General features: G+C 43.1%; 2 protein-coding genes across 3 annotated transcripts in view; one reads left to right on the top strand and one right to left on the bottom strand.

The window, feature by feature from the left end:
• The window catches only part of LOC144935485 (integrin alpha-11-like), a 62,347-nt gene extending 51,664 nt beyond the window's left edge, over window positions 1-10,683 (top strand). The window contains exons 23-30 of the mRNA XM_078862183.1: window positions 1,651-1,740; window positions 2,995-3,097; window positions 4,746-4,859; window positions 6,420-6,530; window positions 7,694-7,807; window positions 8,248-8,343; window positions 8,945-9,058; window positions 9,795-10,683. Coding sequence (XP_078718309.1) covers window positions 1,651-1,740; window positions 2,995-3,097; window positions 4,746-4,859; window positions 6,420-6,530; window positions 7,694-7,807; window positions 8,248-8,343; window positions 8,945-9,058; window positions 9,795-9,863 — 811 coding nt within the window. The 3' untranslated portion in view covers window positions 9,864-10,683. The remainder of the gene's footprint in view (window positions 1-1,650; window positions 1,741-2,994; window positions 3,098-4,745; window positions 4,860-6,419; window positions 6,531-7,693; window positions 7,808-8,247; window positions 8,344-8,944; window positions 9,059-9,794) is intronic.
• A 721-nt stretch (window positions 10,684-11,404) lies between these two features.
• Window positions 11,405-23,522, bottom strand: LOC144935486 (E3 ubiquitin-protein ligase RNF126-B-like). Of its 2 annotated transcripts, none has more exons than XM_078862184.1 (10): window positions 23,376-23,522; window positions 20,736-20,797; window positions 20,455-20,515; window positions 19,950-20,067; window positions 16,963-17,080; window positions 16,015-16,065; window positions 15,827-15,896; window positions 15,358-15,451; window positions 14,475-14,590; window positions 11,405-13,608 (listed from the first exon to the last, which is right to left on the bottom strand). In XM_078862184.1, the coding sequence occupies exons 1-10, from the start codon at window positions 23,466-23,468 to the stop codon at window positions 13,465-13,467; spliced, it is 927 nt and encodes a 308-aa protein (XP_078718310.1). In that variant the 5' UTR covers window positions 23,469-23,522; the 3' UTR covers window positions 11,405-13,464. The 2 variants fall into 2 exon arrangements, with proteins under 2 accessions (XP_078718310.1, XP_078718311.1); XM_078862185.1 differs by having other exon boundaries at window positions 16,963-17,074.
• Between the last annotated feature and the right edge of the window lie 3,934 nt (window positions 23,523-27,456).

The raw sequence follows: 27,456 nt of genomic DNA, 5'->3' as shown, positions 1-27,456 counted from the left end.
GACAGCATTGACCATTTGATCGTCCCCCCCAAAAAAGCCACCACTTGAGCCACGTGCGTCTCACATGTGTAATGTGAGGTTATATCCGGGTCGTTGACGGATTACAACTCGTCACGATGATTGGCTCTGCCGGTCCTGGTCCATAGCCAATGGGGGGAAGCCTAGGGGCGTGGCCCTGACGTAATGGAAAGGTGACAGCTGTTTGTAGAGGATTGGTTCTGCTGGCTTTAGCCACAGCCAATGGGGAGACGAGTCAGGGGCGTGGTCCCAGGAGACTACGACGGAGTCTGGAAGATTCCATAGAGGCTAACCAGGATTGGTGGAAACGTACCACGTGACCCGGGTATTAAATAGGGGTGGAGACGAGCAACACGTGGTCAGAACTGGAACGAAGAGAGGAGGAGGCCACGCGAGAGCGGAGGTCCAAGTTGCCACGTGGCTGCGCGCGTGTCTCTCTCTCTCTGTCCCTCTCACGCTGCCTGTCAGCAGCGTGAAGGAATGCTGTAATGAAAAGTGAATAAAGATCGGATTCCAGAAGTCGATGAGTTGAATTGTGGGCCCTTTGTAAACACGGTTCCACCAAGGGCCAGGTACAGTGTCCCTTCAGGCTGCCAATAATGTCTCGTTATATTTCATGTTGATATTGTTGTTATTACAGCCTGATGAGTCGGGTACACAAATGCACTGCCAGCTCTTGTCGCAGCGTTTACTTGACACTGTTGGAAACAGGAAGCCGTGGGGTTTCGTGCAGCGAGTCTGGAATGTCCGAAAGTCGAGTGTGCCCCGTGGCAATTTACTCATGCCATCGGCCAACGCGCCCATATATAGTCAAATTAGACTGAGCAGCGTGGTACCTGAATGGCTACTTGAAGAAACTTCATTTGTATCTCATTTCTGCTTCAATGAAACCATTACGATGGTGCAGATTGTAGAATGCCCCTTTTCACCCCTTTATTATTAAAGCAAAAGTAGGCGGTGAATCTTATAGCCCGGTTTATGTGTGTATGTGAAATAGACTAGATTTGTGTACATTTATTGACACTGGACACAAGTGTGGAGTGCGTTGTACTTTTGCAGAGCATTTTATAACCCACGGAATGCGGGAATTGAAATGGCTGTTATTGAACATTCGTAAAGGGATAATTGCATATGATAGCAAACGTTAAAATTCGAAGCACACTTTTATTCGTGGGACTAATGACCTGGGGTTGTGAAGTGACCAGGGCATGAGAGTACAGCATTCTTTGATACATTTGTGCGAAGTATTGAGTGTCATTACTTCTATTGTGTGACGGGGTTTTCTCCGGGTGCTCCAGTTTTATCCCACATGCCACTCATCAATGGCATTGGCCAAACATGCCAATGCTGGAACCTCCTGTGGATGAATACTGAGACTCAGCGAGGCTCTCTTCTCAGAAACTAAAGGGCAATATATAATTCATATCGTTTAATTTAATCGGATGTCAGCGATTTTATTTTTGCAAGCACCGCATTGGGAATGCTTTGTGTCTTCTTATAAACGATGGTTCTCTCAAGTGATTTTACGTTTAGTCTGGTGGACAGCGTTTTTTTTGACAACCACATGCTCACGGTGGTGTGTCCTATGTAAAAACAACAAAACAAATGCTGAATATCCGTGCCACCCTGCAGCGACAGCGACGAGCTCCCGGACACGATGCACGACAACGCCTTCCATCTGTCGCTGCCCGTGCGCTATCAAGCCGACACCATCTTACTCAGGTGCATTCGAACTTTGCCAGCCGCTGTGGCTGTCGTAAAAAAAAAGTGCAATTGCTGCCGATGAATGTTAAAGTCACCAAACGTGAAAAATTATCAGCCTTGCTCGTGTCATTTCACTCGGATTTGGGCAAACTGCTGTCCCATCGAGCGTGCTTTTTGGGCGGCTCGTGTACAACACTTACACCACTAAGCTGCATTAAAGTAGTCACTCGTTCATGCGATTGAATTTATTTTTTCTATGCTCTGTCTTGACAACAACATCAAAAGACTTGAACCTGTTTCTTTACTTTTCAATTTACATTGGTATTTTGCTATACATATTTCAAGACTAAAACAGTACCTCTAACATAAATGATGTGCATATAAACAAATAGGAGTTCAAATGGGAAATAATCCACGGCAATATTTCAGCCTAACCTTTGTATATACTGCGTGCTTCTTCGATGGCCAATTGTTTGGTAATGGGATTACAACATGTCACACACAACCTGATCATCGCATTATGTAGTATAAGCATCCTTTGGGACATTGTAGTTTCTAAATGTTCTTGCGCTGCTGGGTGGTGTGATGCAGAGCCAATCCCATCACCGTATCGAGTGTGCGACTGCGTTGCTGTCGTAAATATGCTGCTGTGTATTTTCCCACATACACAGACGAAAATCCCCCAATATACAAACAAAGACAAAGTCCCCCATATCGCATTGTACAAACTGTTGGGGCAAGTGCAGTTAGCGAGCACCTTGTATATATGCATACAAATACAAAGATGTCCCGTATAGCCTTAACAAACTGTTGGGGCAAGTGCAGTTAGGGAGCACCTTGTATATATGCATGCACCCCCACACTCTCACGCAAAGTAATTTACCTTCAAGTGGGATCAGAATGTCCTGTCTATTGGATTGGATGAGAGGCCATTGGGGATTGGATTATTGCGTGTGCATAGGCCACATGAACATCATTCGTCAGTGGCAAAAAAACCCAACACGTTCCTTCGGAGTGGGCAGGTAGGAACTTGGTTGGACAGTGCATTCGTGCACGACAGACAGATAAATAATCCCTGGTGGGCAGTGTGGAACCTGTTGTTCCTACCTGTAATACCCCTGCAACTATCAGTAGCTTACATGGCCAATGGAACAAGCTCAGACATAACTCAGAAATGCACCTTTATTTTATCCAATGATGCAGTGCGATACACATTCAACACGTATTTCATCACGTATATGTAATTCTAAATGTATTTATTTATTGTTCCAGGCAGACCAACATCGAATACATTGAAATCCTTAAAGATGTCCGGCCTCCCAACATCATCAAGTCCTTCAATGACATTGGGACGATTTTCAAATTCACCATCACAGTAAGCTTGCCCGTGTCACAAGCTGATTTCAATAAACACACAGCAATTCCCCTATAGTTTTCAGGGATACATATTAGTCATGTAACGATCCTCTCACCTGCTTGTGTTTTGATGAATTTTCACTATTCAGGATTGCGTTCCGATTCTGGGTTATTTTTGCAGTTGCCATTGTGGTTAATGCAGAGCCTTTATTTGCTGCGGAAGTCACGAGAACCAATTACATGGAACTTAGACGAATCAAGCATAGTAGATTATATTTTTTAAATCCAAATTTATTTGTAATTTCTCCCCAATTGTACCCCAAATCGCGCAGTCAGTCGCATCACGAGAGAATCCATTTGGATCTCTCACAGAGAGCAGTGCAACCATTCCTGTTAGAGAATGGCCCGTGGAAGCGGACATCACAGAGCTACCTCGGAGATCCCACAGTAGGGGGCAGCACTTTACCAACACGAAACATTCCTACACGCACAATTCTATTGGTTCATCGGTACATTACTCAATATGAAATTTAGACATGAAATGAGCGTCATTGATATTTACATTTGTTCTTTCATTATGTAAACACGTGACAGAAAACATAACCTGAAATGTGTTCTGTACTGCATGCAGAATATATTGGGCAGTCTATCTCATAACTGACATAAATCGACAATAACGATGCATAAATGCATCGAGTTAAAGTTATTCTCCGGCTCATGCCACATGCATATAATCATGAATATCAACATTGATGATTTTTCTGCCACTTGTATTAACACTCACCAATTGGCTGAAAGACATCTTTATATACAGTATAAAGAACCTGCAAAACAATTGTTGGCTGCCTGGCAGCCTTTGAGTATGAACGACGCGATATAAAAAAACTGATCATTTAAAATTATTAATAATGATTTATTTAAATTATATGTACATTATGTGAATGTTATATGCGGGTTAACGGAGCAAACTAAATTGTACAAACTAGACAGAACAAATAAAAAAAACATAGAAGCCCGAAGAATATAGGTTTTAAAATCGAAGCACAGAGCTGAATCATAACAATCCATTTTACTTCTGACAGAGTGAATCGTTACTTTTTACCCGTTGAATCCCATGTGTGCTACCACACGTGCTCGCATATGTGGGGAGTGCTTGTGTCGTGGCTAGGGCATTGCTATTCGAACCTGGAGACCTGACTTAGATTCCTGCTCAAAACACTAGGTCGACACGGCCTTAAACTAGTGCCTGGTGTGCAGCGTGTATTAAATATCAGCACCGGGGAGACAAAGGCGAACGGGTGTGGTTCTGGCCACACCATCCCCTTGTGCGTCGTGTCGGCTTTGCCCAATCTAAAACTAAACCGAACAATTTTATATTTTAGCAGGTAAGGCCCACTGAGCTATATAGCTCTTTTTCAGATGCGACCTGGCCACAAATGCTCAACAAAGTGGCTTATCACGTGGAAATGTATAGCAACCAAATAGTTGAAACGCTTGTTTATAAATGTGGATGGAAAACCCGAAGGACCGGAGAAAAATCCACGCGACCACCAGGAGAACATGCAAACTCCAAATATACCCGGCGAGGTAGTTAATATCTCGCCACTGTGGCGCCTATTGTCTGCTTTTGCCAATACTTTTGCTCACACACGTGTACTCATCTGCAGATACAGAACACGGGGCCGTATCTTCTAGAGCACCTTCAGGTGAACGTCTCCATTCCAGCATTCTCGCAGCAAGGAAATCCGCTGCTCTACATCACACACGTGGACACCTTCCCGGTTTGTGGTGGCACGCAGCAGCACCTGTCCATGGCACATGTGCCGCAGCCAGCGATCGCCTGCATTACACAGCTCCTCCCGTCGACCGTGCCACAATTAAACTCTGTGGCCAAGTATTCATTTAACAGAAAATAACTAAAATAAACGGACTAACCAGTAAGGGTTAATTTCACCGCCAAACAATCTCCATGTTCATTTCGACAATTGGTTCATTTGGACCTATGTTTTCTAAGCCCTGGACTGGTTTTGACTTCCTGAGTCTCATCAGCAAGGTTTGTCCTGTACAAAAAAAGTTCATAGTTTTTTTCATGCAGTATTATACCGTCAGTAGAAGCCATACATTGACACTGCTGATAAGACTCAGATGGTCAAACTGGTCCAGAATTTGCCTATTTTCTGCTGGAAGTAATGGCTTGAAGCACATTGCACCATGACTGTTTGCATTATTTTATATAATTTTATTCCACATAATCATCCACCTAGGCATCGTTAAGATTATTATGTATATTGCATAACTATGCAAAATTCTACTGAAGCCCAAACCCAGCGATTCGGTATCATCTTCCAGGAAGCGAAATAATTTACATGATGCCACAGCCGACGTTCCAGTGATGTGGCCGTGTGAATGTGTTGTGTTGATCCTGTGAATGTGCTAATTGTGAATGTGTGTGCGTGTTGAACATGTGTGCGTGCTGTCTGTTCTGTGTCGATGCTGTGTGTGTGCTGATGGCGTGTGCTACCTTCATGTATTTACCGTGTGTGTGCTGGGTGGACTGACTTTGTGTGTGTGCTGTGTGGACTGACTTTGTGTGTGTGTGCTGACTGCGTGTGTGTGTGTTGACCCGGGGGCACAACATTCAGTGGGTGTCTCTAAGCTCTATCTAATCATGTTGGGAGTGTCCACATGGCCACGACACCTACAATGGCGGTGCCATCACGGTGGTCGTGTGTTCAGCGTGGCGACTTGATTGTTAGAGCGGCTTGTGTATCGCATTCGTAAATATTGAAACAATTCCACACATTGAACCCATAACACGTTCACACAAAATTATCATTCGTATCATTGTGGAGATCATAAGTGACAAAACATGATGAGCAGACAGAGCATCTTCTTCACATGTCTATCTATCCACGTAAAAAAATATTAAGTGTTTGTTTTACACAATCCAATGGCGTTCATATTTGCAGCATATACAAACGGGTTGTTGTTGCATTCTTAGGTTTTTTCGGTAAAGTCACGTAGGTAAAAAAATAAAAATTAATAAAAGTAAAATAAAAAATAAAATAAAAATCACGACGTTTCGGAGGCAACACAAGCTTCCGTCTTCAGGTGGAACCGTCACAGCACGATAGCTGTATCAAGTGAGAGAAATTCCAAGAAACCAGTATTTGTATATATATACTGGTTGAGGGTGGTGAGGAGCCAAGGTAGGCCCTGAATATTATTTTGTGAGGTTCGGTGCGTCTGAAGCACGCTGTTAAGAATGAGCCTTTGTTGTGTGGGTTGCAGTGTTTGTGGTGGAGGCACTGATTTCTTTCCTTCCATCGTGCCTCTTCCAGCCGCACAAAGTCCGCTGCCACACTGGGAACGCCGTCGACCCGTTCGCCGTGGCTCAGAGCCAGCCACGTGCCGTGTACCTGGTCGAGGACTTCACGGCTGTGAGAGAACTGGTGAGCTCACCTAAGCCCAAGAATAACAACATCGTTAAGCGGGCAATATATCGCCTTCGTTTATATCCGTCTCGCACATCTAAAAAGTAAATCGTCTTGGCAGGATTGTTTCATTACAACCTCTGGACCGGTTTCAACATACAGCAGTCAGGCTTGCTTGAATCAATGCTGGTGAATTGCCAGATGCTAAAAGCAAATACCATGTCTTTAAGATATCGGTCGTAGTTGGACGCAATATCATCTATTGGATACAATAAACGTTATTTTAATATTTTTTATATAACACATTTGCTCACCTAGCAGTGGTGATTAACGACTGTTTTTAGTGATTTTTACACAAAAGATACATTGCTATTTAAATGTACCACTGTGATACATGTTTCTGACAAGGTTGCTACATCTTATTAGAGCTGTTTTTTTTTAATTCATGGATATCTGTACGTCGAACATCCCATCTATGAAACTGCCTCCAATCAATTTAAAGCGTTAGAGTCTAGTCTCATTACATTGTGGTCTTTGTAGATTTAATGTGCACGTGTGTTTGTGTCCATTGATTATTCTCCAAAATGCCTTCATTAATCAAATGGAGTCTGTTAGTAATACAGTGAGATGAATGGTATATAGGATGGGGTTGTTTTTTTAAATATTTTTTGGCACAAGCCCCTGGTCAGCTGTGGTGTAATGGTAAACGTATGGTCGTCAAATAAAGAGTCATTTATTTAAGTTTTATCGCCACCAATTATAATTCAAGTTATGCTATTGGTGCCATGCAATTAAAGTTTAATTTGGAACTCCTACCGCTAGCAGTGGATATCTCTTGTCAGAGAATGGCCCGAGAAAATGTCACTTCAGTAGACCTCTGCAGCTACATAGGAGACACACCTTTTATATGCCCTGAAAAGTGTGTGTTGTATGTCCATCAAATAAATATTGGCCTAGAGCTGCAATTTAGCCACATTTGACGGAAACACCAAATGCAATTGTATGTTTGCTTAGTGATTGGTGACCGGGCTGAGACCAACAACTCATCACATGAGAACATGGTTTAATCCTGGGCAACTGAAACACGGAGGATTTGAATTGAGGACCTCGGTGGTGGTGGCGGCTAAGTGCTCGCCTCCTGAGCCCACGAGTGAAATTAAATGCGTGCAATTGTTTTACAGAATTGCAAGACGGCCAAATGTGCCTCGTTTCTCTGCACAATAAAACGGATGGACAAGCATCAGACGCTGGGGGTCAAGGTGACGACGAGGCTGTGGAATTCCACATTTCACAAGGTGCGGAGGTTGACTCACTAACGCGTAGTATACTCCACCTACTGGAGACCTGTGAAAAGGAGCTTCATAGCTCATCGGATTCCTCCAGTCTGAATAAAGATTCTGATTCTAAATATAAAACAAATTTCTCCTGTGTTTAAGTAATAATTAACCTGGAAAAGCCAGGGTTAAACTAATATCTTAAAATGTGTCCACAGGCAGAGCACTGATGGAATCAACATCGGCCTTAATTTTTAAAGAATATTAAGCACGGCAGATGATGACCATGATCATGATGTTGGTAATAAAAATGACAAACATGATGTGTGGCACATTGACGATGTTATTATGATGATGACGATTGATGACAATGACAACAATAGTGGCGGCAATTGTGGGGACGGCGATGGAAAGTCGAGCTCGGAGACATTTCTAGCGATGTGCGATTTTCGCTGTCACAGGGAAAGCTGAGTCACGTGAGGATCGTGGCGCCCACGACGCTGCACCTTCTCAACTCCTCGCTCATGGTCATCAAGGAAGGACACGGCACGACGAACGTACGCACGCACGCAGCGTGGTCGAGCGTGCACGAACCCCGCACATCGATGGGATTCAGAGCTTCGGCTTTTCCAGTACAGCGATTGCAATGGAGAAGTGCTAATGGTGCCATACACACACAACGATTTTAAACCGAGTTTTTTGGGTATCTATTCATATGGCAAATTTCAAATTTTTCATCAAAAAACATTTTTGTGAAATCTTGATTTGAAGCTTTCGTGACTGCAGGAATCCATACTCTTTTGTTCTTTTGATAAAGTCACGGAGGTAGAAATATATTTGTATTTTACTTTATTTATGGTAGAAAAATATTTGTATTTTATTTTTCTACCTACGTGACTTTACCGAAAGAACTAAAGAGTATTTTTGTGAAATGTAATTCGTATCAGGCTCCATGGTGTATAGTGCAGCCTCTAATACTTATCCACTATATCTCTCTGATGTGCTATGAAGGACCATTGGCCGACATTGCCTATTATATATTTATCCTTTTAAGGCCACTGTTGACAAATGTCAGGTTTTTTTGTCAGTGTGCACCACTGCTAAACGCAGTAGCACCAACGAACTGAGTGAGTTTTCCCCTTTGTTGTTTATTTTTAGGTTACCGTGGAGGTCATAAAGCGAGGGAAGTACGTGTTTCCGTTTTGGATAATATTAGCGAGTGTCTTGGGAGGGCTGCTGCTGCTGGCGCTCATCATTCTGGCACTGTGGAAGGTAACCTCGGCACACACCGACAGTGCATCGCCGAAATGTGTGTGGATCCCACCGAGGCTCGAGCAGAAACGTTTTAATACACGTGCACCAATTTAACAACAGTTCTGCATTCAAGAATCATATATGTTGGCTTTGCAGATTACTTTCATCATTCAGTGTGGGAAACGAATCGTGAGTCTATGCTTTATCCATCACCTCTCCTGCAATGGGAGTACAGGCTAGAGATGTATTAGATCTGTTTGCTATATGGTATGTCAGTTGAGAGATGATCCTCTGCTGGTTCACTCCAGTCACTGTTGTTCAGTCATTTCCTTATCATTCTTGTATTGCTACCAGTCATTGTTCCCATTAACTTCACCATTTGAAATCTCTTCCCTTGTTAGTGACTGATTAGAAACTGATGTGATAATTAGCATTCTTAGTTGTGGTCCACTTTGCGTTACCGTATATGCCTCTTTGGGCCTGCGCTCAGCAATCGTGATACGAGATAGTTAAATAATGCCCATCAACAGCCTCGTACGCATTTAATAATAGCTGAGTACATTTGGTATCCATGCCATTCTTATAATGCAAGCCTATCAGGAAGGCGTCGCGATTCCACACTGGGTTCCCAGGCACAAGTACGGCCACACACTGCACTGGTGCCAGCGTACCAGCAGTTGCGTCAGGGGCGGTCAGGAGCGGTGCGCGATGTCATCTGCCGCACTAATGAGATTGTGCTTTGCGTCGCTTGCAGCTGGGCTTCCTCAAGCGAAAGCAGCCGATGCAGCAGCTCCAGAAGGCAGAGGTGATTCACCCCACATAGCTGCGGCGCAAAGGATGGTGCTCTCTCACTCCCTCTCATTTGGTCTTTGTCTCACGTACGTTTTCGTTAGTAGCTGTACACTCGTACCCAGCCCAAGGTCCAATTTTGTGTGCACATCCTATACAACTTTAAGGGTCAAGGGAGTGGGCGTTAACGTTTGTTTAGGATTGGTTGCACTTTTTAGTTGATTTTATAGTACAACCAGTTCACTGTGGTGGAAAAAATATAAAGGGTAATTCTCTAGTCCTTACACTCAACAATTGACCTTTTTAAAAATGTGTTGTCTACAATGTTCCACGTAGGAAACCCAAGGGCACCCCACTCCATATGCTGTCCTTCGAAAGGTTTTCCTTCATGTCCCAAATGTCCCCGATATGACCTCTCCCTTGTGTATAGAGAACACGATTACATGGTCTGTTACCCTTGTGCATTATGAAAGGGTGCATCATGGGAGTTGGGGGATTGTATTTTTTTAAAGTTATATTTATTACTGCTTTACGCCCCCCCAATGTTTTTTCCCCCTTTCAAATAGGAAGACCACACAATTTATATTTCAGGTATTGTTCAGAAATGTAATGTTACAGATATTTAGTTTATGCACGTATATATTTCCACGAAGGATACAAAAGTGACACTGATTTTCTATAAAAAAGGCAATGTCTTTTAGACCAAAATGTGCTTCTTTGTAAATATGCATTCCTCTCGTTTCATTGTCATCCGCACGTTCGTTGATTAAAAGCTCTGGCATGTGGAGCTTATGTTTGTCTAACAATCCGGGTGACAATCTCTGCTGTAAAGTTTGTAGACCCGTAGATTCCTTTCTGTCGTGTTGCTTCTAAGCAACGATGTACAAATTGTTAAACAGGGTCGCTACTTTAATGATGCAGACGTTTTAACGAAACGTGAAAAATACATGCACTGTTTAACTGTTTGCGTTCGTGTTTTCTTTTCAATGTCTTGGCCAAAGCTTGGCTGCTTGGAGTGTGATGATTTGTCCCCATTTAGATTTGACGAATCATTGTGATGCAGGGTCACTGCGGGTTTCTTACACCATGGTGAATGTAACAGCCTGTAACAAGCATTACATACACGCAATTTACTGAAATCTAAAAAGAACATGATTCTTCTTACACACGTTTTGAAGCATTTATCGTAAGCTTTAAAATTCGAAATTGATTAAATTATGCATTGTGTGCACAAGGCCATTTAAGAAAAATCAACACATTCGTTAACATCACTGCCTTGCAATAAAAAGAATAATATACAATAGGCAACATCTTGGCGAATGGCCCTTCATAGCACATAAGGGCCATTTTCCTGAAACGTCACCTGGAGATTTGTTTTCATTTTAAGGCAGTGTTATTGATGAATGTGTTTTCTTAATGACTTCGGAATGCGTCTTCGGTCCAAAAAAATACCAATTTAGTACCGTATTTACATCTCACCACTGGAAAATCATGCTGTGTTGTAATATCCTTTTCTGTACCTTCAACTGGGGAGGGGGGGCACGGGGAGGAAGAAGTGACAAAACGTTACGAGGATTACAAATGCCAGATTTACTGTATACATTTACAGCTCACAGATTACATAAAACATTAGTTCAGTTGCATGACAGAAATCACAGCAGTTATTGGTAGAGTTTTATGCCATCACAAATGAAGACGTATAAACGAGACACTATGGTCGAGATCTAGTTTCCTTTCCCACAGGTATTGATCTGCAACGCCTGCTATTCCATCGTGCAAATATTTACACACAACTTCCACATGCATATACACGTTACGTGTATGTGCATCCCAAAAAAATTTATTTCGAACTGCCTATCCTTAACGTCCGCGGGGGTTTTTTGGGAGAAACTAAGAACTAGAATTTTTTTACGTGAATGTAAAATTTTTGCACAAAAATATCCGTTTGTCAAGACGAGTCACCAACATGAAAAGTGTTCAAATACACAAATGTTTGCTCAGAAAAACCAAACTCAACAACAACAACAAGCTGCCAATATAAGGTGTCTATTTTTTTCTTTGTTAAACAATAAGAACAAAAACTTGCATGATAATCCACATAGAACAACAGTATGGTGTACCAATATATGGAATATTATATATCTGACAAAACACAAGTGCAAGTCACAATCTAGAAATACCAATAACACACAATTTTATATTTCCAAATTGACCCTCATGCATCATCATTATCAATATTGGTGAAGCAAACTCCTTTAAACACCCTTATTATACAACAGAAATCCAAAACTGTATACACATTTCTCAAACTTTGAAAAAACATTACACTGCGTACCATAAACAACAAAACAAGATTTTTGCTAAGTAAGGCTCAGGGGAAAGGAATAGAATTTTTCAACTCAAAGAGCAAAACATGTAAGTTGCCGATAATGTCACTTTGTTCTGTGCACCGTAAAGAAACAACTCGGGAGAAAAAAAACATTAACTTTCACTTCACAACCAAAAACAACATTCGCTCTCCCTTGTTAACCATTTTATCCCATGTTCATTTTACACTACTCACCAACATTGTTCACGTTATTTCAATGTTTAAAAGTGATTCGGGTAGAAACTACCCTAAAATTAAAAATGAGTTGCGTTAAAATTTAAAGTATTTATTTGTAACAGTGTTGGCATAAATAAGCACTAACAGGGTTCTGCAACAGCAATAGGGATGCTATACACATGGTGGAATTACACATTATTTTACTGGCAAAGCAGAGTTTTTTTTTGCTAAAAGTGCACCTTGAGAAAGACCTGTTGGCTAAATACACTGGCTTTATCTTGCCTTGCATTAGAATTCCGCAAAAGATTGCTTTACCACGTCACTCGAGCCCAAAAAAGTCGACAAATTGTTTGAAATGTCGACAAATTGTGTTTATTGGCGTTTACATTGCTTTCACAGCCTCTGAATGTGTTAGAATTGCAGATTCGTTTTTTTTCCACTGGATTGAAAATCGATGATGTTCATGGGCTGGCTTGTACATAATTCGTATTGCGCCATTGTATCCCAGAGCAAGAGCTGTTCAACTGTGCAAGCTGACTGTGCAACGATGAGCTTTGCACCGGGCCTACAGATCTCCTGGAAACAGCACTGCCCGTAACAGGGGTGGCACCTAGAGAAATATCAGACAGCTTGGCACTGCATCATGCCTCCAGTCTGAAAAGGCCGGTATCGTTATAGCAAAGTTCCATTTAAAACTAATGCAAGCCAATGCGTGAAGGGCTCCAACCTCACATTTAAAAATCATACGCATACAATCCTTCGCAGTGTGCAGCATCATCAATACTAAACACGAGGACACAGCCTAAACACACTGTTATGAATCTGATCGGCATGTGTTGCATCTACGCAGTTCGCTACCCTCGAGTGTAAGTTAACGCAAGAGACGACCCTCCACCGTAAAGGTGGTCATCCGCCAGCAAATTTGGTAGGCGAACGTTTATAGTGGCCATGTTCCATGGCTCGGCAAGGTGGTGGTGGTGCGGATACTTCAGGCGAAAGCTGGGGGCGGTTGCGTGGGTGGCGGTGGTGGCGGCAGCGGCGGTGGTGGCGGCAGCGGCGGTGGCGGCAGCGACGGTGGCAGCGACGTGCGCTATACGTCCTGGCTGGTGCCGGGGCCCTGGGGCTCCGAGGAAGGGGCACTCCCCGGGGCGGGGTAAGGCCCGGAGAAGGCGTGCTGCGCCGTGGCCGTGCTCTCTCCGCTCAGGCTCGTGCGGCACACAGGGCACGTGTCGTGCTGCGCTCGGTGAGAGACGGTACAGTCAGTTGCGTTGTTTTAATGCGCTGCTCTGTTGCTCAATTATTGCATAAGTTGCGATTTTATGAAAATAAATGTCTGTTTATAAAAATTGACAATTGTTAATCTTTCCCATTTCGATGACGTGCACGTGCGTGTACAGAATCGGAATAAAAGCTAAAATTACACATCCTTATGAGATCCGTCTTGAGGTTCCCACAAGGCCATACGAGAATAAGTGTGGCACAGTTTGGCGCCAGCTATCATGAAATGCAGTCGTGTTGCTATAGTTATCTACGATGGGTATAATGTCTTTAAAAACAATGGCCCTATGCCTCTCTAAATAAAATTAATGCTAACCGTTTTTTATATTCTTAGGTTTTTTCGGTAAAGTCACGTAGGTAAAACATCAAAATTAATGAAAATAAAATAAAATAAAACAAAAATCACGACGTTTCGGAGGCAACACAAGTCTCCGTCATCAGGTGGGACCGTCACAGCCAGATTAGCTGCATCAAGTGAGGCAATGATTCAAGATGTAATCCCTTATATGAGATTCAACGGTGAACGGGACCCACCTCGCAACTTGCAGACGTTTCGGAACGGGAAAGGGTTAAGTTGCATGTGATAACAATTTTCTGCGAGGTGGACAATGATAAAGTTAATGTGACAATGCGTTTAAGTGAAACAATAGAGATTAAGTGATTTTTTATTTACGAATTAATGGTGTCTAAAAGGATCATCAAAGCAAATGCAGTTCCAAAAAGTGGAGAGAGAACATCACAGAAATAGTTACAATTCTACAGAAATTGTGAAAAGATGTTTGAAAAAATTAAGTTGAAATGGTTCAGGTGGTTAACTCTCACCATTTCTAGCCACGGGATAATGCAGTCCGTGTGGTAGATGTGTTTACAAGGCAGCTGCCTGGCTTTCTCCCCTTCATCAAAGTCCTCTTTGCAAACGGAGCATTCCAAACCGCAATCTACATGAATTCCCACGCACACAAACACACGTGATCGCATGCTGGCAATAACGTAAACTGAAAATAACATATTTTTCATATTTTACATTCTTTAAACAAATAATTTGGTGGCAGTGGTTGGCGACCTTAACTTGACTCCTGCCAACAGCCAAAATTTGTGATTAACGATATCTGAATTGATTCTGGGCCACCCCCAATTCACCCACTGGCATTAATGAGCATAGTGAAGTATAGTTAACCCACATGACTGACACGGCATGAAGAGAACTCCATCCAGCAGTGAATCAACAAAGGGTTTGTGTGTGTGTATATATATATGCACGAGTGTAGACACAGGTGTACAAAGTATATGTGGACATGTACAATTTAGGAATGCTGCCATGGTGTAATGTTTAGATCACTTGCAATGCATAGCTCGCTATTTCAATCTCCCGACACGGCAAATTCAAACAATGGACAAGCTTCTTAAATGCTCCCACCTTTGTCAACCCAGCAGTATAAATGGGCACATCAGTCGATCAGCAGATCGCGTGTGCTTCGTTCTAACTTTTCCAAGCCTTGTTGCCAGTGTGGAGAAGTAGACCAAATACCCTCTACAGGGTCCCCCTAGCGGAGGCCTTTCCACCAGCAGCAGTATGAGCAAGCAATTGCAACACTACATCTTTACCTACAATTAAACATTGAACATATATTAAACTGAGATCAAATATACTCGAAGACAATGATATATTGGTGTCTCCATCATACTGTATGAGGCACATGCTCACCGACTTGCTCTGATGAGATGCTTATGGTTGGGATAGCCATGATTTTGTCTTTGTCAGCAGGTGGCGGGCCAGAGTTGTCCAGCTGTCCCAGGAGCTGCCAATGCAAAATGCAACAGCGTCATCGACCGGCCAAGACACCACACTGCACAATACCCAGTGAGCAGAAAGTATCTGTCCAATCTGACCTATAAAAAAAACACAGGGCCAATTGCTTCGTAAATACAATTTATGCATCGACTGAAATTTAGTTTTGTAGCACAAGAGGCTACTTGTTAGGAACAACCACTGTAATGTGTGGTGCATTGCACTTTGCATGATTTATTACATTGAAACTGAATTATTTATAAACGGTCTCTGAGTAATGCAACGATTCAAGAATAATTATGGTGGATGTTTTATTATTATGCAGTGGAATACAAGTGGGAAATTTAATGAGTTCTGGTGTGCACTGTGGGCTTAGGCGCAGTACCTGCGTGATTATTTGATCAATGCCGTTTACTCCCCACACGTAGTCTCCAGGATCAGAATGCAGGGCTCCCCTAGACAACAGCAATGGTACATATTGTACTTATTGATCTGCAGGCTTTTAACATTTTTGCAAAAATTGGTCTTTGAATGCAAATATCCCGTGGGAGATGCCAATTAAATGATGCTTACCATGGTGCAAACTGCCGTCCGAGAAAGCTTCCTAAAAGGTGCTGAATAATCCTGTAGAAACATAGCGAAAGTCAAAGTAAAATAAATGAGCTATTATTTCTATGCAAATGTTTGAGTTCTACTTGATATTCTCAATGTTTATATATGACGGAGCACTCCACTGCAACACGCATATATGAACCTTATGGCGGTACCCCGGGGTACCATAGTACCCCGGCTCTCGCATAATGTCCGTGATGCAGTCATTTTTAGTCTGTTGATGGTCGGCGATGCGGAAATCGACTCATCTCGACGAGCTGTACACGATGCACCGCCACAGTGCATGCGAGCGTTCAGAGTTTCGGCGCAATTGTCCTCGCTGCGTTTCGACATCGTGGAATAGCACTGATTTCAGATTGATTGCTACCCCAGTCGCGGAGTTAAGTACACCCCTGGAAAAAATAGTGTCCCAGAAATAAAATATTTAATTGCCTTGCCCCTTTTGTATTATTTGGAAATCCTGGGTACCGCCATAAGGATCATCTATACGACATGTTCTCTGACTGTGATAGTTGGAGGTTGTGTTTTAATTGAGTGTGCTGTACCAATATCACTTACATAAACAATACACTTACATGTGCCATTTCCGGGCAATCCAGTCAAGGTGCGGATCCTATAGTAATGGAGCCATTTGTTACATTTGGAAAATATTAAGACTGCACCGCGGCATCCAAACCAACTCTCTTCATCACTATGCAAGTGTGCTCAGTAACAGTAAAACGCAAATGAATATCGCCTGTATAATCTTCTCTCGACTGCAAATGACCACACTTGTCTTGTAAGAGGTCTTTAACCGATGGCTAAATAGAACTCTAAGAAGTGATGTTCTTTTCAGTGCCTCCTTGAAACACACAATCCATGGAGTTCAGCAAATGACAGCCCCTTTGTCTCTTGATCTCGGACACGTACCCTTCGACGGAGGGGGCCCGTCCGTTGTGCGTCTGCAGAAATGTGTTGCCAGCGCTGTCCCGACTGGTGCTCCGTCCTTGCCTCTGGCTGTCCCATCCTCGGCTCGTATCTGCTGGAACTGATTAAATTATTATTTTTACCTTGGGGAGTCCTGGGGTTCATTATACTTTGTTTATGGGGGAAGTGGGGGGCCTCAAGAGGACTAATAATCTCTGTGCGCGAGTACCGAGCCAGCACTGCTGAGACCTAGCATCCAAATCCAGACAACTGCTTGCGATTAAACTGGGTTCTCACGTCTAATGAGTTCATCGTCACTTTCAGGATTACTCATCATTTCGTTCAACTAAAATTAATTGTGTTTGATTTCTATATGATGAATACCTCTACCGCAGGGCAAGTGATAATGTGCACTATCCAGTGTCATTCTTTTATAAGACATGAAATATGGGTAAATGCGATTTTTTTACATGAGAGTTCCAAAAAGTTGTGCATCTCGTGACACGTTGCTTACAGCACAGAATATAACTGGGGGGGAAATTCGGGAGGGTCATGCTTGGGATGTTTGGCAAGTTTATTTGAGTATTTTTTGCACAATGGAGAACTGCATTGGCCAGTGAAAGCTCAACACTCTGCAGATGGAAACCTTTGTGTAACACCTCCTTCAGGTATTTTGCTCCACATGAAGTCATTGACCGTGTGGAGTGAAATTATGCCCAGCACTAAAATCCATGGAAACACACTGTGCATTTGCGCTTTCAGATATCCGCACACATTTACACCACAGCTATGCAATTTTCTAGTGAGTGGGCAGTATGTCAATGAGTGTCAACAGGGCTGTTAGCTGGGAGTGCTTTCAGTTGTATACACTTTCCCCAAAAACTTGCATTTCTATCAGAATTTTACATGAATTTGCTTTAACAACAAACCTCTCGGAAGCGGCTAAACGAAATAAAGAAATAACGAGTATTCTATCAACCATATAACGGATCGGAACACCGTCACCGTTCACACAAAGCAAGTTGTGCCCAGGAGGCTATGGTGTGCGAATGTGCACTCGCAATTCTCAAAGATGGAATTCGGTGAACCCGTTACCCTTGGATGTCACGTGCTTTAGATTTATTTTACGTATAAAGTATTCAAGCCGGTCAAATAAATCTCTTCAGCCTTACAAATCAAGAAAAATCTCAGCCTTCCACCTCATGCTTCCTGGTGATAGGGATTCATATTAAACCGTTCAGTAGCAATGTTTTGCAATGTTACATTTTCAATATTAACCAATAAATATTGAGTTGAGTAATATAAAATTATTAAGTTTCAATTTAATATCTCCAGTGTAGTAAAAAGTAAGGAAGATATTTATTTCATTATTTACAGTATGCTGGACATTTCACCATAACCGGAATATTATTCCCCCAATTACTCTGTCTTCGAGAGGCTTTCCTGTACTGGTAAATTTAAAAAGGCACATTACAATGTACTTAAAAAAAATAGCTGCGGACTATTATGAATAGCCTGATTTTGAGCACTGCAGGTACATTTCACACCGAGTAACTCCAATGAAAGGAATCGTATAAAACCATTTGCATACTTGAATATAAGTAACCTAATGTCGAGTCATTTTTGCAGGCTGATTAATCTAGCTCAGCCAGATCAAACCTGTATTTCCAGAACAGTCTCCTTATTAGGCATGTATACATTTATGTCTTAAAATCTATGATTTGTTTAAAACAGATTACGAGCAGGGACCAAAAAAACCTAAAACATCAAGCGGCCAGCAACAAAGCCCACTATTGAAGTTATAAAAGATGTAAGAGTTAAAGTGTTTTTTGAACTGAGCAAGGTTATAAGAGCCGGGGAAAAGAGACGGTGAAGAAGAATTCTCCAAAGTCGCACAGAGGGAGGGAAGACCTGCAGAATGGTATGTATGTTAAACTTCTTTCACAATATACATATCCAACCGTGCTAATCAGAGGTGTGGGTGGTTGGGCACTGTATGAAAACAGCATGCTTATGAAATATGAATAAAATAATGTGTCTCGGATTGATTATGTACATGTTATGATAATTACAATAATGCCTTTTGTTGAGGAAAGCCTGCCTGAGTCTGAAGATTATTTTTCAGGAGGTTCCTGCATCGAGATATTCGACCAATTCCATTTATAGGTGTTTGGAATACGTGACTACCCAGAGGAATTCATGAATATGATGGGATTGCACACAAAGCTCTGCACAGGTGGATTCAATCATTAATTTGCTGTCCTGCCATTTCCAAAAAATAAGTTGAAGCCACACATTTGTAAAATACATTGATGATTCAGAGGAATGGGATACCATAGACAAGTGGGAAGGCAGCCAGAACCAGCACAAACAATTGCACCAACTCTGTAGCCATAAATTATGTTTGACCAACTCCATTAATGTGTAATTATAAATGTGGGAGCACCCAGAGAAAACACACACGTGCAAGGGGGGGGGGCAATACTCTACTATCCCTATATAGATGGAAACAGATGGAGATTATTCCACTTGCAGTACTGCCAACTCCAGCAGAGCTAAGGTATGGCGACCCCGATGCCCAGGAGATGGGAGTTTCACAACATCCACTAACCATCGCCTCCACAAAGTAATGGATTATCGGCATGTGCCTTGTTTGTCATCTCACAAGCTCAGGGGGGTTTGTAAATTTCACAAATCTTTATGTGATCCAAACAAACTCCTCCAAACTGCAAGGATTATAGGTCTGCACAACATCATGTCCAGCTCAATATGCTAATGCGCCTTTAGGCTGATAGACCGGACAAGCCACAACAAAAGAGGCAGATCATATGAGACCGAACACAAATCGGTACAAAGACTAAAAACAATTGATGTTTGAGCTGAATTGTGTCTTTAAAAAGTAGGGGAGGATGGAGAGTATGTTCATCCTGACATGCCTAATCATTATGAAATAATCATGACTCAGAGCTGAGATGGGTACTGTAACCAACCTCCTTGTTCCCTCTCCTCTTCATCGTCAGACGAGCTGGGACTTGCTGCTCTCCCATCCTGATCCCAAGACCGGGCCAGGGTAGATGGGTCCTGTACGAACACCGATTGCCACAAGAACTGTGGGAGAAATAAAAAAAAACAAAAGCGTTCACCAAGATGCGACAAATGCCAAGCAAACACTGTCAATAAATATTTATCAGACAATGCATATTAATACAAATGTGAGTCCACGTGAATACTCTGGTCATATTAATGTATCAAAATACCTCTTAAGGTGAGATGATGAAATGGAGACAAATCAATAATTTGGTATTTGTTGATGACGTTTATGTGCAGAAATTATAGACTTTCTGTACAGGGACAAGCCGGATAAATCTATTATTAGCCAGATGACTTTGAACCCCAATATTTTTGCCATATGTCAAGTCTGTTTTCTTGTGGTGCACTGCAGTCTGACCACTGATTAACCACTTTATATAAAAAAAAATGCGGTATTTTACATACCTGGTCCAAGAGCATGTATGGGTCTTCTTCATACACCCTGGATCTGTGATTGATGGTACTCCTGGCAAGAACAAATTACAAAATAAAAACGTGCATATCATAGATTCATTTCAATCGAAAATTCAACTCGTTGGCTTAAATATTAGCATGGTTGGCTACGTATGGTGCGAAAGAAGTTCAACATACATACATGTCAATAAATAATTAGCATGCGTGTTGAAAAGGCAGCCTGCATTTGGCTTATCCTTCTCCGTGTGTTCTTTTGTTTTTTTACTACTCACCGAGATCCTCCCGCAGGCAATTCCTCAATGAACCCGGAGTCACATCTCGGGCAAGTGTAATCCTAGATTAAACGCACGAGTCAGTGACGAGCATCACAAACAGGTCGCATGAAACCCACTCAAGTACCCCCCCCCCACTGGCCAAGTGCCACGTTTGTGAATGACATTCGATGCAGTATTCATCTCCAACCAGCAGGGATGCAGCCCTAAACGTCTCAATGGGACAATCCTGCTGCAATTCAGTTGAGAGGTGTACCAGCTGCATTGTGTATGGAGTTAGATATAACTCTTGGTTAACTACATGGGGGAGGAGGATAAGTGTGTTTGTAGCCATGTAGTAATGGCAGTACCGCATTGGAAATTACGGTATAAACTGTACTTGCATGTTAAATAACTGGTGTAAAAGAAAACTAACTGACATGTAATGGTGCATGAATTCATCAATTACAATTATGCTCACACGAGATTCATGAAGATGTGGAATTATACATTATTTTAGATACAGATTTAGCAAATGGTTATATTAGCTTTACATTTAGGCTACTGCAACGAATAAAAATGTACCAATGATACAGAATAAATACAAATTACACTAAATAATGAGACAAAAATTATTCCTGATTCGATTCGTGACCTCAAATCGTGACGATCCATCGAATCAATGGAAGGGGGTTAACAGGGAAGGGCAGGTTTGAATCATTCAGGACTCAGGAACCAGGTCTCTGTGGCGAATTGTGCCGTACATGCAAATGCTGCAAGGTGATTTCATCTCACAACATTTAGTTTGACTTCCCCTTCGCGGTGGGCCTTTCCATCACGCGCAGGAAAAAAAGTACAGGAACAAGACACCCATGGCCATATTCGCAAACACAAGCGGGGGGGGGGGACTTTTGAGACCGTGCTCAAGCTTGTCTGCACACATCGGCCAGCACGCTGTGTAAAAAATACAGAGAACAAAAAAACACGGAGCCAGGGGAGGGAGGTGAAAGAAAAAACCATGTTCACCGCACAAAATGTCAATGCAGCGTTGGTGATAGCGTCACTCCAAGCTTGTAAACACAACCCTTGTACCAAGATACCAGACGCATAAAAAAAGACAAGGCCACAAACTAACCACACTTTTTAATGTTGAAAGACATTATGGGTGCAGATGGCAACATTATGTTCGTTCTCGTGTCCTCCAGCCAAAGGGTGAAGTGTAATCATTGGCACCCAAGACACAGACAGTGAGTGAGTGAGTGGGCCCACTGTCCACACTGGCAGTGGTGGGGAGATTTTCTTAATAAAGGGGGGCACAAGGCACAGCATCTCATGCCACTCCTTCCAGACACCAAGCGTACGAGTAAAACACACACCGTCAATTCTAGAGTAACCCCACACCACTACCGGACACAAATCAACTGTACTCGAGTCACAAACACACCTAAACACACCCCAACCATTCTATAATCAAGCTATCACTGACGAGAAACGCACCAAATTTACCAGTAAAAATAACCATAGGAGATTAACACCACCACTCTACCAACCCTAACCAGACCTCCAGCAAACGGAGTTCACCCCATATGGATGCACTAGACTGAACTAGACCGAGACCAAACCTGCCAGACACATGTGTCACCACCCATACCCACCCTAAACAAATACAACACAAACCTAACCAGATGCACACCGCCCCTAACAGACCCAACATCATAACCAGACCCACACCACCCCCCACCACATCCACCCCACTCTTACCTCACCACATGCACACATCCACCAAACACACACCGCGACCAATACCTATGTGACAACTCAGTGGCACGCCACGACTGTAAAGATACACACAGCAACCCAATCGTACCGACACTACCATCATACGACCCCTACCGTCCCAAAACGATCATCAGACCCACACCACTCATTCGATACCCACAACTATTTCGGAAACACCCCAGCACAGTCATAACCACACTCAACCCACATCGCCCCCAACATATACACACTCACTGTACCGACCCGACCAATGACACACTCACTCACCGTAACCACACCACATAATACCCACACCAGCCCAAACATAAAGGCAATGCTCCCCCCCCCATAGCCATACAATTGTTGGGGCCAGGTGTTGTGAGCGAGCAGTCCAGTACTGTAAACCACACCATCATCACCATGGCAAAAAAAACACCCCCATTAGTACCACACCACCCAAGGCCGTATCCTAACCTTGAAATCTACCACCACAATTACCACCGAGCACTACGACACCCGGACCACCTCAACCATATGCGGGCCACCTTCACCATGGCCACACCGCCCCCATCAGACGCGCACCGTCTGCCAAGGCCCTCACCATCCTAACCCTACAACCCACCACCACCACCATGCTAAGGCCCTCACCACCACAACAACCACGGCGCCCACACCACAACTACAGTTACCCTCTCACACCACCCACAATCTCAAGAACATTCCAGCGCCTTATTGTACCCTCGGATTCCAAGCGCCCTTCCCCACCACCAACCAACCAAGCTTCACACACCCGGCTATGTGCCTACCCCCCCCCCTCTCTCTCAACAGCGACCGCCTCGTGAACGTCTCTCTCCCCGCGAATGAAGGCGCGGGAGGAGATGGAGGAGTTTGTGCGCGGCTCACGGGCAGCTTGGGGTCGATCTCGCGCGTGCACTGGTGGCAGAAGTGCGTGTGCTGCTGCTGCTGCGGCTGCTGCGGCCCCAGAGCCTCCGCCATCGCGGCGGTCGGTGGCGGACGGGGAGGAGGCGGGGAGTGACGTCACCGCGAGCGCGGGGGAGAGCGGGGGAGAGGGGGAGAGAGCGGGGAGGGAGAGGGCGAAGGGGGGGGAGAGAGGGGAGAGGGAGAGAGGGGAGAGGGAGAGAGGAGAGGGGGGGAAGAGGGAGAGGGGGGAGAGGGAGGGGGGAGAGTGCGAAGGAGAGCAAGGGGGAGAGCGAGGAAGAGAGAGCGGAGAGCGAGGGAGAGAGTGCGGAGAGCGAGGGAGAGAGTGCGGAGAGAGAGCGGAGAGTGCGGAGAGCGAGGGGGAGAGGGAGGGAGAGGGCGGAGAACGAAGGAGAGGGAGCGAAGCAGAAGGAGAGCGAGCGGAGAGGGAGAGAGCGGAATAGAATATGAAAAAAAGAAAGAGAAAAAATAAAGAAAAAAAGAATAAAGATTAAAAAAAACAGAAAAGAGTCGATAGTAAAAAGAAACAATAAGAAATAAAAAAATTAGATAAAAAATAAAAGAGAGAGAGAGCGGAGAGCGAGAGAAAAAAAGGAGACAGAGAGCGAGGGAGAGAGAGGAGGTGGGGGAGAGTGCAAAGGGTGCGCTGAACACACACGCGAGCACGCATGAGTACAGTACCTGCCAAGCCATGCGGTTTACGCCGTGTTCTTGTGCAGGGAAATTGAGTTTGCAGGTCCATACGGCGTTACAGGCGTTTCAATTCGGTCAAAAATCCCCGTTTTTGTCTATTTGTTCGTGTTTCTCCCTTGTGACGGGACTGTGTAGGATGAACGTTGAGATGTATCAGGGTACAGGGTGACCAACAAGGTCTGAATTGGCCTGTAATCAGTTCGGGCACTGATAAGGGGTTGACAGGCATGCGCATGTGTTGCAACATATAAAGGTGCAGCCCCTGCAATTTCCTGTTCACGCCACTGCTGGCAAAAGGGCCTCCCCCCTCCACCCCAACGATAGGGAGGCTCAGGTCTACAGAGCCCTCCACCTGCGGAGATTGTATTTGGCCTACTCGTCTTATACGCTGGTCAGCCGTCTTGCAAGAGTTGAGTTGAGAAGAGAGGTGGGAGTAGACCCACACTTGACCCCGGCACGCGTGACCCGCCAATCGACTATAACTGTTCTAGATTTGAAGCTTTCGTGACTGCAACGATTCATACTCTTAGTTCTTTCGGTAAAGTCACGTAGGTAAAACATGAAATTAAAATTAATAAAAAATAAAAAAATATAAATGTTTTAACTCTTAGTTCTTTCGGTAAAGTCACGTAGGTAAAAAATGAAATAAAAATAAAAAAAATTATTATTATTAATTTTAACTCTTAGTTCTTTCGGTAAAGTCACGTAGGTAAAAAATAAATTAAAATTTAAAAAAATAAATTAATATTTTTATTAATTTTAATTTCATTTTTTAAAGAAAAATATAAATTAATATTTTTATTAATTTTAATTTCATTTTTTACCTACGTGACTTTACCGAAAGAACTAAGACTATAACTGTGGTGTTGCGCATTTATATTGCCGGGTGAACGGAGGCTACACACACGTGTAGTACTACTGCGTGTGTGTACAGGAGAACTCGTCTTATCCATGGTGACGTAAGGGAATAATATTGTCGATCCTATTATCCGTAAAAACAAAAAGAAATCTCGGAAAATCGGATTAATTGCGACTCCCCTTATTCGTGAATAATTGCAAAGCAGGGTGGGAAAACGGCTGATAACTGCAGATAATAGTTTTTTTTTATGGACCCCACGAAATCAACATATCATAGGAGTCGTGGTTGATCGGGAAATGTGTTTTTAAATCCTTTATATTAAGTTTGCTTGCTTGCTTAGGACCGTGCAAATCTTTCGGTCGTTTTTAACCCACTTCCCGTGATCCAATCGAGCTGACATTTTGCACACAGACTCGTTGTGCGTGACAATGCATTTTCGTGAAAAAAAAAATTCCTAAATTTTACACTGTTTAGGGAATTTTTTTAAAATATTTAATTACCAATTGTTTAATGCTGCCAGACAATCATCTGACCCATAGGTGGCAGCCATCTCAAGCCAGAGGACGAGAGGACTCTAGCCGCCACGCATATAAAGGATTTATAGTGAAAAACTTTGTTTTTACGGGTTATACTTGTTTTTATGATCGCTTCTGTTTTGATCCGTATGTTTTGGGGTTAGGTCACGTCGTAGTTTTATACCAAACTTATTCTCATTAACCCTCCACCACCTGACACGATTGCCACGCTCTTTGTTTCTTTCGGTAAAGTCACGTAGGTAGAAAAATACTAGATCACGACGTTTCGATCGCAACACAAGCAATCGTCATCGGGTGGGACAACCACAGCAAGAAAAAACTGCTGAAGTAGGCGTTTCTTTTTTACTGTGGTTGTCTCACCTGATGACGATTGCTTGTGTTGCGATCGAAACGTCGTGATCTATAATTTTTCTACCTACGTGACTTTACCGAAAGAAACAAAGAGTATGGATTCCTGCAGTCACGAAAGCTTCAAATCAAGAACGATTGCCACGGTTACACAGATATTATTTACAATTGCCAATGTCTTGATTAAATGCTGATCAATATATCTCCTCACCAGTGATTTTTCACGACTGAATTTAACATCAATAGATGACGCTGTTCACCTCAAATTGCCACAATACATTTAATCAGTAAAAACGTAATGCTAGCCAACAGTGTAACTTATACTTGAGATATTTTTTGTTGTACAGGGCTTATTCGTACTATAAGAAACCAGGGACTTATGGGATTACAATTAGGAACGAGCGATGTTCTGTGAGCTACAGTATGTAAAACAAGGAATCATGCATGTCCACGTTTTTTATGCTTTCCAACACGCACTTGTCCCCGTAAGTATTGATTTTAATAGGTTTTGGGACATTGAAAGAAACACATCGATATATCACACTCAATATTTTTTAATGAAACCAGCGATGTACACTCAAAGACTGGAATAAAACATTTATGATACTCATGGTGTTTTTTTTTAAATAAACTATTTGCAGTAATGGATCATATTAATATTAAAAAGCAATGATTATTAACATAATCAAAAGACAGAGAGAGGTCTGTTGTCCCAGGAAGCACGCCAAACCTTGGGCAAACGTGAGCATGTGATTGGACTAACGTTTGCCTAACGTTCCTTGTTTACTGGGGTTTGCAGGGTCAACACTAAACACAACCTTACGTTACTTTCCAGGATATCTCGTAAAAAAGAATGACAAATTTCCACAACAATATACAATGGCACAAGGATGTTGCTGCAGGGTCTCTATCTAGCCTAAAATACAGGAGTGTGGGGGTTCAATCCCGACCCTGACGCCAATATCAAATTTGTGTCTTCTTTCCAGAATATTAACTTGAAGCCAATCTGCAGTCCATACACGCCTGTCAAATACGTTTGGAAAGGGACCAGTGTTTTATCTTCATCAAAGAGCCAAAATACATGTTGAGCCTCTTTTTATCCCAGCGTAATACACATCAAAAGCATAACCTCCATGTATCAGAACCAATTAATCAATGTTACCAATGTACAACATAATGTTTGGCCCATCCTCAGTTATTATGACATTCATCACGAACATTAACAACAAAAAAACGGAGCATCGAGAGGTACATGCTTAAAATGACGCAGATTTAGACTTCATAGAGTAGACGCAGGTTATACTGGTAGGAACCTCCTGGTTACACCAGCCCACAGAGGATTATTGTGTCCGTCCGTCCGTCGTGCAGGGAGGAGCTGGATGGGGAGGGGAGGGTGGGGAGAGTGGGGCTGGGTGGGGAGGAGCTGGGTGGGGAGGGTGGGGCTGGGTGGGGGGGCTGGGTGCGGGTGGGGCTGGGTGGGGAGGGGCTGGTCACCCCGTGGTGCCCTTATAAAACTCAACGTTTAACCTACTCACGCCGGCTTGTGCCCACCCTCACAGTCGGGCATATTTGCGGAATACACCACGCCGCCGTTGACCCTGGCCATTGA

This window comes from Lampetra fluviatilis, chromosome 13, assembly GCF_964198595.1.
Source record: "Lampetra fluviatilis chromosome 13, kcLamFluv1.1, whole genome shotgun sequence".
NCBI lineage: Eukaryota > Metazoa > Chordata > Hyperoartia > Petromyzontiformes > Petromyzontidae > Lampetra > Lampetra fluviatilis.
This window is presented reverse-complemented; position numbering and strand designations above follow the sequence as displayed.

Coding starts and splice junctions, on each gene's coding strand:
- LOC144935486 (XM_078862184.1), bottom strand. CDS start 23,468: ATGGCGGAGGCTCTGGGGCCGCAGCAGCCGCAGCAGCAGCAGCACACG. Junction 20,516..20,735: donor TTGCCTGCGGGAGGATCTCG/GTGAGTAGTAAA, acceptor TGTTCTTGCCAG/GAGTACCATCAATCACAGAT. Junction 17,081..19,949: donor AGAGGAGAGGGAACAAGGAG/GTTGGTTACAGT, acceptor TAATTTAATCAG/TTCCAGCAGATACGAGCCGA.